The sequence below is a fragment of the Myotis myotis genome, unplaced genomic scaffold, assembly GCF_014108235.1.
Source record: "Myotis myotis isolate mMyoMyo1 unplaced genomic scaffold, mMyoMyo1.p scaffold_m19_p_2, whole genome shotgun sequence".
NCBI lineage: Eukaryota > Metazoa > Chordata > Mammalia > Chiroptera > Vespertilionidae > Myotis > Myotis myotis.
The window spans coordinates 112,016,533-112,028,311 of record NW_023416324.1 but is presented as its reverse complement, the minus strand read 5'-3'; the positions used below and the strand labels follow the sequence as shown (position 1 = coordinate 112,028,311).

Genomic DNA, 11,779 nt, shown 5'->3' with positions numbered 1-11,779 from the left:
AATATGGATTCAAGAGTCAGTGGGTGGTGGTCACATCACAAAAGAGTGATTTACATGTGGCGTTTTACATTACATGCTTGACTGTTGTTCACATTTGCCTCAACTATTGTCAAGTTTGCTGGTTTCCACAATTTCGGAACAAGGTGGTTATTGACTGCTGCCATTGGCTGAGAAACATTTCCCCAAACATAGCTGCTATGTTGTCAATACTGTGATACTGTGGGACTTGTCTCTTCACATTCTTTCAGCTCACCTTTGAGTCCAGACTGTAATAGTAGCCTCTGCCCACCATTTTTGTCCTTAATTGCAAATTGGAATTTTTCCAGCTATCCAATAGGATATTTTTTTAAAGTTGTGGGGTTTGTTTTATGGGTGTGTTTTGTTTTTGAGAAAATGAGGATTTTCATAGCCTTTGAGGAATCTTTTGAACCATTTGAAGTTTCAGCAGATGAAACCGTGGAAGCTGTCAAGCAGATGATAAAGGTACGTATGTACTTTGTCCCTGAGCCACTAACATGTATATTAATTTTAACTGCACAGTGAAGTTTAAATTGCACACAGGGCAGAGATTTTGCTACTGGATACATTTGTAGCAAACAGGGAACTAAAACTATTTCAAAATATCTTTGTTTGCTTACACAATCTATAATAATAAAAGGGTAATATACTAATTAGATCGGACATCCTTCCTGACTAAGCGGGAGTGGGAGGGAAGCCAGCCCAGGTCCTGGGTGACTGCTGGCAGCCAGGAGAGGGAAGCCTGGGTCCCGGGTGCCTGAGGGAAGGAAGGCCTACTCTTGCACGAATTTTTGTGCATTGGGCCTCTAGTAGTTTGATAAGAAGATGGTAACTATGGAGATGTTAGATGGAAAAGCAAACTGAATTAGTAAATTCTCAGGAAAAAAAGTTAGTTAGTAAACTTCTCTTTATGAAATCTGTGGGTTGTGCATGGGTCATATATTATTATTGTAATTCCCACAAAAGGACAGAAATACGACCCTAACTGGAGGCTGTATAAGCTGAGCTTGCCAGGTCTCAGATAGATGGCTTGTTTGGTGAGCAAACAACTATAAAAAACCAACGGATTGTGGAGGTGAATACGACTTTAGAGAACTGGGCTACAGTCTCATTTTGCATTTAGGGAAACTGAAACTCAGAGAGGTTGTATCTTAGAATAGGAATTAATTTGGGTGCAATATTTTCTTGTAAACTTCTTATATTCACTCTAAAAATGGGAAGTTAAGACAAATATTTAAGTCTTGACCAACCAATGGCATTTAACTTGGAGATGATCATTTCCATTTGCTAAGGAGCATATAGTGAATCAAGTTACATAATATTTAGTGGATTACTGTGATCACTGCAAGCTACTAGCAGATCTTCTAACACAGAGGCTCTTAACCTTTATAAGTTGTAGATCCCTTTGGCGTCTGGCAAGCCTCTGGACTCCTCAGAATATCTTTAAATGCATAAAAAAAATTAAAATACGTACAAAGAAAAGGTAACCATTATATTGAAATACAATTTGAAAACATTAAAAAACAAATTTGTGCTATAGTGACATGTTGGCTTCATTATAAACACATTAACAAGTTCTAGCAGTGTGTCTAATAACTATTGTAATTTCAACATAGTGATCAGCATATTTTGAGATATCTGCAGCAACTATAAAATGATATGAAAATATCAGTGATTCCTGTTGGTAACAGTCACATAGTATGTGTCCTACATGCATAATTTTTTAAAATCTCAATTTTATTTAGAATTAATAAAAATAAATTATAGTTTTTCCCATATAAGTTATATCCATAAATTTTGGGGAGGTCTATAGACTCCAAGTTAAGAACCCCTGTGTAATACTTCTTCCCTCTGTACTAAACACTTTTGTAATGCTCAGTGGAAAATGTAAACAAAAAGAAATTACATTGTTGGTCCAGTAACATAAAGGTGTACCGTTTTCATAATATGCTATTGGGAGGGGCAGGGTGTGCTCAGGACAAAGGGAAGTGAGCCAGAAGCTGCAGGCTCTTTTTCTGCCCCCAGTGTCTCAGATTCATTCTTAAGGAACTGAGAACTTAATCTTCCAAAATGTCAAAAAGACCATCTTATGCCCCACCTTTCACCGAAATTCATTCAACACAAATGCCTAGCACACCAGGGTTTGTGGGATACAATCCATACAGTCATCTCACCTACAACTACATAGTGGGAAAGAACCTGGGCGCCAACAGCCGGGTCACGGTAAGAGAATCAACTATTACAGCATCCAGCAAATAACTGGAATTGACGGGAAATGCTTTCAGAGTTAGGTCCTTGTGAATCACCAGCACAGCCATTAAAAACATTTTTTAACCTGGCTTTTTGACTATTTTAAATATTTGCTGTACATCTCACACTGAAAAAAAAATTATATATGTAAAATTAGTGAGATCTGGATATGTATATAGAAAAAAACTCATTCTTTTTGGTGATTGGTAGAGATAAAACCTTGGGCACTTAATGCTTGTATAATGTGTAGACAAACATAGAATTTCTTATGGTTAAAATACCCTAGTCGAGATGAAGTATTATCTTTCATTTAAGGTAATTGGCATTAGGCTCAAGAACTCAAGTTTCTTAGTAAAAGCTGAGCATACAGACCTGGCTTTTGTTGACTGGCCTACCAGTTTGAATTGCTACACATAATTATTTGTCTTCTGGATTTAATAGTTGACCTTCTAACTGAGATTCATTTGTCTTCAGTTAAAAGGAGAAAAAGACTTTTGTGTCACATCAAAGAATTGCAGAATAAAAGTTGGGTGAAATTAATTTGAAGTACCAGACTAAATATCTAGAGCTAAAAGTGTGCTTATAATCCTTAGGATAAGGGATGTGATTTCTGTAACTGAAGATGTTTCGTTTAACTGATAAACCTAAGGAAAAATAAATGTAAAAGTAAAATAAGTGATAAACCTAAGATAATAAAAATTGGGTGAAATACTTTTTATTTTAGAACCATCTTAAACTCCATTCAAGGAAGTTTAGGTACCAAATAAACAAATAACTGTAAAAATGATTTACCAAAAATAAATAAGTAAAATGAATCCAAAAGCCAAATACCTGCATATGTTGGAATATGATATTGGTGATAACTTATATAACCCAGAATAGCTGTAAACTTCTCAATACCTAGTTTCTGATGGCTGTATTCATAAATAATTCAATTATTGTGACTTCAAAAAGCTCTCTCACTCTGTTGTCAAGCTAGAGCAGAAAGCTTATAACTACCAAACTATCTTGCTTAGCTTGTTAGGTTTTGTCCGTCTGAAATTTTCATTTTTTTCTGCATAATTTGTATTTCACAAGCATACAATTTTTATGTGCATTGATATATGTTTTTTCCTGGCCTACATGTGTTGTTTCATGAGTGTAATGGGTGGCAAAGTTATCAAATGGCAAAGAACATTTTAATTTAAACAAAGAACAGAATTAATTTTGGACCATTCATGTTAATGCAGAAAATTACTCATGATCAATAAACTAGAATGATTATATTTTAATTGCTTTATACAAGCTAGCTCTTGATTATCTATGTTAATGGAATAGAAATAGTGGTAACTGTAATATTAGAAGCATTTGTATTTCGGTTTATGTAAGCATTTTTTTCTTAACTTGGATGTACTTGTGAGAATTCTCTGTTAATAAAGTGAGATCATTTAATGGAGAAAAAAATGCTATTGATTTTTAAGGATTATTTCTACATTCCTCTCTCTGAAGATGAACAAGGCAGACAGTATCTGGAGCTGATGTATGCTGGAGCAGCCCTGGAGAACAGCTGGAGTCTTGCTGATGTTGGAATATCTTTTTGTTCAACTCTCAAATGCTTTGTTAAGGTATGATGATCAAAATAATCAAAATAACATTTGTCCAAGATGTCTATTTCATTTTGAATAACATTGTGGAAAATTCGATGAAAGTAATTTCACAGCTTAGGAAGAAGTTTTCTTTTCTTGCCTTCTTCCTTCTTCAATTTATGCTGTAAGGAGCAATAGGATATGGAGACTACAGAGTTCCCCTTATTTACTCCTTCTCTTCCTTCCCTCCCTTTCTAACCTGTTGCCTGTCCCAAACAGTCACCACAGAGCAACCTACAAGTCAATATTGGAACAAGACCAAAGGGAGGATCTGAAACATTAATGCAGGTAGAGCACTTTCATGGGTCCACAATGGATTTGGGGCACTGTAGTGAGGAAAGGGAAGCACTTCTTAGTAACAACAAGCATGAAGGGGCAGGTTCTATAATCAAATCCAGCAGAGCAGCCATTCATGAATTAGGTACATATACAATGGAGATAGGCTTTTCCATTTATAGGGCCCTTAATCTGTGGTGCTTAATTTGGGGTCCCTGGATGGGCTATAAGAACTTTGACAAAACCCTAAAATCGCAATATATGCAAAATAATTTTACGTTTAACTTTTTTTTTAATATATATTTTATTGATTTTTTACAGGGAAGAATGGAGAGGGATAGAGAGTTAGAAACATCGATGAGAGAGAAACATCGATCAGCTGCCTCCTACACGCCCCCCAGTGAGGATGTGCCCGCAACCAAGGTACATGTCCTTGACCGGAATCAAACCTGGGACCCTTGAGTCCGCAGGCCGATGCTCTATCCACTGAGCCAAACTGGTTCGGCACGTATAACTTTTGACAATTTATTAAAGAAACAGATGGCCTACAGTGTTTATTTTATTTTATTTTTTAATATATTTTTATTGATTCCAGAGAGGAAGGGAGAGGGAGAGATAGAAATGATGAGAGAGAATCATTGATTGGCTGACTCCTGCATGCCCCATACTGGGGACTGAGCAAGGGACCCCGGCATGTGCTGAATGGGAATACAACCATGATCTCCTGGTTCATAGGTGGATGCTCAACCACTGAGCCACACCTGCTGGGCCTTACAGAGTTTAAGAGCATTCTCTAGGGCAGGAATATTATTCAGTACTAGTTCTTTGCCCCATATGAAAACATGAGCCTCAAGGAACTTAGTAAAATGAATATTCTCTGCTACCTGAGACACTAATTTTCTCATATTTAGCATTAAAAGAATTTCATGGTAAACAAAGGTAACTCTTTTTTTAAAAATTTAAATTCTTTATTGTTTAAAGTATAACATAAGTCTCTCTTTTCCCCCATTTACCTCCCCCGGCCGCTCCCACCACCCAGCACATGCCCCACCCTCCTACTGTATGTGTCCATTGGTCCACCATTACTTCTTTTTTTTTCTTTTCTTTATTGAATAAGGTATTACATATGTGTCCTTATCTCCCCACTGACCCCAACCCACCCCTGCTCATGCCCTCACCCCCCTAGTGTCTGTGTCCATTTGTTATGCTTATATGAATGCATACAAGTCCTTTGGTTGATCTCTCTCTCCCTTCCCCCCACCCTCCCCTGCCTTCCCTGTGAGGTTTGATGGTCTGATCGATAAAGCTAACTCATTTGTTTTAATATTTTTATTGATTGACTAAGTGGGAAGACTATATAAAAGGAATATTCTAAAATATTATAAGTAATAAGGACAAGTCACAGAAAAATAAGCATTGTATAATCCTGTTTATGTAAACGAAAGACCACAACTGTATGTCTTTAATGTTTTGTGAGGATTTATTCACTTATTATTTTTATATTATTGAAAAATGTTTAATTATCTAAAAGGTAAATGAAAAATCACTATGTCTAATTTTCTCTCAGACATTCAAAAAATTAAAACATAATGCTTCTTAATTGTTTTAATTTTTTAATCCTCACCCAAGGATATTTTTCCCATTCCTTTTTTTTTATTTTTTTACTTTTTAAGAGAGTAGAAGGGAGAAAGGGGAGAGAGGGAAAGAGAGGAAAACAGAAATGTGAGAGAGACACATCAATTGGATTCCACCTGCACTGCCCCAACCAGAGCTGGGGATCAAACCTGCAACCCAGGTACCTGCCCTTGATGGGGAATCAATTCAGTTGCTGGGCTGATGCTCTAACAATGGAGCCACTACAGCCAGAACTATAATACTTCTTATTATAATAATACTTCTTAATACTAAATGTCATATCATTTTTTTAAAATATATTTTTTATTGATTTCAGAGAGAAAGAGAGAGGGAAAGAGAGATAGAAACATCAATGATGAAAGATAATCATTGATTGGCTTCCTCTTGTACGCACCACAATGGGGATTGAGCTGGCAACCCGGGCACGTGCCCTGACAGGGAATCAACCTCCTGGTTCATAGGTTGATGCTCAACCACTGAACCATGCCAGCCAGACTCATTTTTTTAATTGTTGACAGTATTACAGATGTTCCCCCATTCCTCCTGCCCTTTGTCCCACTCCAGCCAGCCCCTGCCCCACCTCAGGCCTTCATCACACTATTGTCTAGGTCAGTGGTCGGCAAACTGTAGCTCTCGAGCCACATGCGGCTCTTTGGCCCCTTGAGTGTGGCCCTTCCACAAAATACCATGTGTGGTCGCACACGTACAGTGCGATTGAAATTTCGTGGCCCATGCACAGAAGTCGGTTTTCGGAAGGGAGATAGACAGAACAAGTATAAAAGACGAGAGTGGATGGGAGAGTTGGAAGGGGTCAACCTCAGCAAACGTACCTCAATCAGATTTAGGATGTTTTTAGCAAAAACCAGCTTAGGAGTACCCTAATTAAGTTAATAGCAATGTACCTACTTATATAGTTTAAGTTTAAAAAATTTGGCTCTCAGAAGAAATTTCAGTCGTTGTACTGTTGATATTTGGCTCTGTTGACCAATGAGTTTGCCGACCACTGGTCTAGGTCCATAGGCTCTTCATACATGCATATATGTTCTTCAGTTAATCTCCTCTCATCTCTTCAACCCCATTCTCCATCCTCCTTCCTCTGAGACCTGTCAGTCTGTTCTATGCATCCATGTCTCTGGATCTATTTTGTTCATCAGTTTATTTTGTTCATTAGATCCACATATAAGTGAGATCATGTGATATTTGTCTTTCTGTAACTGGCTTATTTTGCTTAGCATAATAATCTCCAGGTCCCTCCATGCTGTAGCAAAGGGTAAGAGTTTCATTTTCATTATAGCTGTGTAATATTCCATTGTGTGAATGTATCAAGCCTTTTTAACGACTTATCTACTCATGGGCACATGGGCTGTTTCCAGATCTTGGCTATTGTAAATTGTGCTACTATGAACATAGGGGTGCATATATTCTTTCTGATTGGTGTTTTTGGATTCTTAGGATATATTCCCAGAAGTGGGATTGCTGGGTCAAATGGCAGTTCCATTTATTTTTTGAGGAAACTCCATACTGTTTTCCATAGTGGCTGCACCAGTCTGCATTCCCACCAGCAGTGTACTAAGATTCCCTTTTCTCCACATCCTTACCAGAACTTGTTGTTTATTGATTTATTGAGGGTAGTTATTCTGGCATGTGTGAGTTGATACCATTGTAGTTTTAATTTGCATCTCTGACGATTAGTGATGTTGAGCATTTTTTCATATGTCTGTTGGCCATCTGTATGTCCTCTTTGGAGAAGTGTCTATTCAGGTCCTTTGCCCATTTTTTATTTTGATTGTTTGTCTTTCTGTGCTGATGTATAAGTTCTTTGTATATTTTGGAAATTAACCCCTTATCATGGTTATCATTGGTGAATATGTTCTTCCATACAGTGGGTTCCCTTTTCATCTTGAGGATGGTTTCTTTTGCTGTGCAGAGGTTTTTAGTTTGATGTAGTCCCATTTGTTTATCTTTTCCTTTGTTTCTCTTGCCCTAGGAGGTGTATCGGTGAAAATGCTGCTATATTAGATGTCTGAGATTTTAATGCCTATTTTTTCTTCTAGGATTTTTAAGGTTTCATGACTTACAATTAAGTATTTTATCCATTTTGAGTATGGTGCAAATTGGTGGTTTACTTTCATTTTTTTGCATGTACCTGTCCAATTTTCCCAACACCATTTATTGGGGAGAATATCTTGACTCCATTGTATGCTCTTGCCTCCTTTGTCAAATATTAATTGACCATATTGGTTTGGGTTAATTTCTGATGTCTGAGTTCTTTTCCATTGGTCTATATGCCTGTTCTTGTGCCAGTACCAGGAAGTTTTTATTACAGGGGCTTTGCAGTATAATTTGATATCCGGTATTGTGATCCCTCCAACTTTGTTCTTCTTTCTCAAGATTGCTCTGGCTATTTGGTGTTTTGGAGGTTCATCTAAATTTCTGGAATATTTGTTTAGATCTGTGAAATATTCCATTGGTATTTTAATAGGGATCGTGTTGAATCTGTAATTCCTTTGGGTAATATGGATATTTTAATTATGTTAATTCTTCCAATTCATGAGTACAGTACATGCTTCCATTTGCTTGTATCTTCCTCTATTTCTTCATTCCATGTCCTATAATTTTCTAGTACAGGTCTTTTACCTGCTTGGTTAAGTTTGTTCCCAGGGTCTTTTTTCTTGCGGGGGAGGAGTGCGGGGGAAGGGGGTGCAGTGGTAAATGGGATTGTTTTCTTAGTTTCTCTTTTTGAGAGCTCTTTATTGGTGTATAAAAATGTCAATGTCTGAATATTAATTTTGTATCTACTACTTTGCCAAATTTAATTATTAAGTCTCACAGTTTTTTGGTGGAGCCTTTAGAGTTTTCTGTGCACAGTATCATGTCATCTGTGAATAACAGTTTTATTTCTCCTTTCCAATGTGCATGCCAGTACTAGGTGAATAAGAGTGGTGACAGTGGCCATTCCTGCCTTGTTCATGATTTTAAGGGAATTGCTTCTAGTTTTTGCCCATTGAGTATGATGTTGGCTCTAAGTTTTTCATATATGACCTTCATTATGTTGAGGTATGATCCCTCTATTTCCACTTGCTGAGAGTTTTTATCAAAAATGGGTGTTGGGCCCTAACCGGTTTGGCTCAGTGGATAGAGTGTCTGCCTGTGGACTCAAGGGTCCCAGGTTTGATTCCGGTCAAGGGCGTGTGCCTTGGTTGTGGGCACATCCCCAGCAGGGGGTGTGCAGGAGGCAGCTGATCGATGTTTCTCTCTTATCGATGTTTCTAACTCTCTATCCCTCTCTCTTCCTCTCTGTAAAAAAAATCAATAAAATATATTTTTTAAAAAATGGGTGTTGGATTTTGTTGAATGCTTTTTCTCTATCGATGTGATCATGTGATTTTTTTATTCTTCAATTTGTTTATATGATCTATCACATTTATTAATTTGCTGATATTGTACCAGCCTGGCTCACAAGAATAAATTTAGCTTGGTCATGGTGTATGATCTTTTTATTGTATTGCTGGATCCATTTTGCTAATTTTTGTTGAGGATTTTAAGATATATGTTTATCAGGGATATTGGCCTGTGATTTTATTTCTTTGTGGGGTCTTTATCTGGTATTGGAATTAGGATAATGTTGGCCTGGTAAAAAGAACTTGGAAGTCTTTCCTCCTGAATTTTTGGAATAGTTTGAGGAGGATAGGTTTAGTTCTTTGAATGTTTGGTAAAACACACCTGTGAAGCCATCCAGGCCAGGACATTAGTTTGCTGAATGTGTTTGGGGTTTTTTTCATAATTAATGCTTCAATTTCCTTAGTTGTTATTGGAATATTCAGGTTTTCTGATTCTTCTTGATTGAGTTTTGAAAGATTGTATGTTTCTGGGAATTTGTCCATTTTTCCCAGGTTGCTAGTTTGTTGGTATAAAATTGTGATAGTATTTTCTCACAAACTTTTATGTTTCTGTGATGGTAGTTGCTACTTTGCCTCTTTCATTCCTGATTTTATTTATTTGGGTCCTCTATCTTTGTTTCTGGGTGAGTCTGGCTAAAGGTTCATCAATCTTTTTTAATCTTTTCAAAGAACCAGCTCTTGGTTTCATTGATCTTTTGTTTTATTTTGTTTTGTTTTAGTCTCTATGTCACTTATTTATGCTCTGATTTTTATTATTTCCTGCCTTCTACTTACTCTAGGCTTTTCTGGTTTTTTCTTTCTAATTCTTTTAGTTGTAGGGTCAAATAGTTTATTAGAGCTTTTTCTTGTTTCTTGAGCTAGGCCTGTAATGCTATGAACTTCCCTCTCAGGACTGCTTTCACCATGTCCCATAGGTTTTGGGTGGTTGTGTGTTCATTTTTATTTGTTTCCAGGAAATTTTTAACTTCTTGCTTGATCTCATTGGTAATTCATCTATTGCTTAATATGCTATTGAGCCTCCATGTGTTTGAATTTTTTCCTCTTTTTTATTGTAGTTGTTTTCTAGTTTCATGACATTGTGATAGAAGATGTTTGATATTTCAACCTTCTTGAACTTGTAGAGTCTTATTCTCTGTCCTAACCTGTGGTCTATCTTTTGTGCTGTTCCATGTGCACTTGAGAAGAATGTATATTCTGCTGCTGTGGAATGAAATGTTGTATAAATGTCAATTAAAGTAATCTGATCCAGTGTGTCATTTAAGGTCACTATTTCCTACTTGATGTTTTGTCTGGAAGACCTATCCAATGATGTGAAAGAGGTGTTAAAGTGCCCTACTATGACTGTATTGCTGCCAATATCTCCCTTAGAGTGCATGAAGAGTATTTTTATATATTTAGGTGCTTCTATATTGGGTACGTATATGTTTACAAGGGTTAATTTCCTTATTGGATCAATCCTTTTAGTACTATGTAGTGATCCTTTTTGTCTCTTTTATGGCCTTTGTTTTGAAGTCTATTTTGTTAGATATGAGTATTGCCACCCTGGCATATTTTTTTTATTTGCATGGCATATTTTTTTTCCATCCTTTTACTTTCAGTCTGTGTGAGTGTTTTGTTCTGAGGTGGGTCTCTTGTAGACAGCATATATATGGGTCATGTCTTCTTATCCATTCAGCAACCCCAAGCATGTCAAACTCAAAGGCTAACATGGGCTAAATAAACAAAGTTTAAGTTTATGTGGGCCACAAAAAACTAAAGCTTCAATTTTCATAGAAACATAGGTTCATTTCGATAGAGACAAGCTGAATACAAAGGGCTGAAATAAATGAGTAATCATTAACATAAAATAATAGAACATTTTAATAAAAATAAATATTTTTCTTGAACATTAACTTACCAGACACTGAATAATTACACAAATTAAAAAGCATAATGTAAATAAAACTATTTTTCTTGTTCTCTGAAAGCGAAATATTTCCTGTTATGCACACCAAACAAGTCAATACAAGACTAATGATGTGGTGATTGGCTACTAAAATATTCTCTGCTAGTATTAGTGGAGAGAAATGTTGCAACTGAGCATAAGGTGCATAAGGGAAATGAATGCAACATGATTATAGTAGTCAGTCATTAGCAAACATTGTAGTTTGTTATTAATAATTATGTATAACCAGATATTGTAAAAATTAAGTTACAAAATTTTTATTAAAATGTTTCTCACATACTGTTATATTGGCTGGGCTGCAAAAATATTTGTTGTGGGCTGCATGTGGCCCATGGGCCATGAGTTTGACATGCTTGAGCTATCCTACATCTTTTGATTGGAGCATTTAATCCATTTGCATTTAAGGTTATTATTGATAGGTACTTTTTATTGCCAATGTTTTCTTTATATCTGTTTCTCTCTGTCTCTTGATTTCTTCTTAAAGCAGTCCCTTTAGCATTTCTTGCAATGCTGGTTTGGTTGTAATATACTACTTTACTCTTTTTTGTATGGGAAGCTCTTTATTTTGCCTTCAATTTTAAAGATAGCCTTGCTGGATAGAGAAGTTTGTGATTTATATCCTTGCTTTT

At 36.4% G+C, this 11,779-nt stretch overlaps 1 protein-coding gene across 1 annotated transcript in view; it reads left to right on the top strand.

The window, feature by feature from the left end:
• Positions 1-258: 258 nt before the first annotated feature.
• The window catches only part of ANKUB1 (ankyrin repeat and ubiquitin domain containing 1), a 142,382-nt gene continuing 130,861 nt past the window's right edge, over positions 259-11,779 (top strand). Inside the window, exons 1-2 of the mRNA XM_036352000.1 lie at positions 259-483; positions 3,729-3,872. Of these exons, the coding sequence (XP_036207893.1) occupies positions 394-483; positions 3,729-3,872 (234 nt within the window). The 5' untranslated portion in view covers positions 259-393. The remainder of the gene's footprint in view (positions 484-3,728; positions 3,873-11,779) is intronic.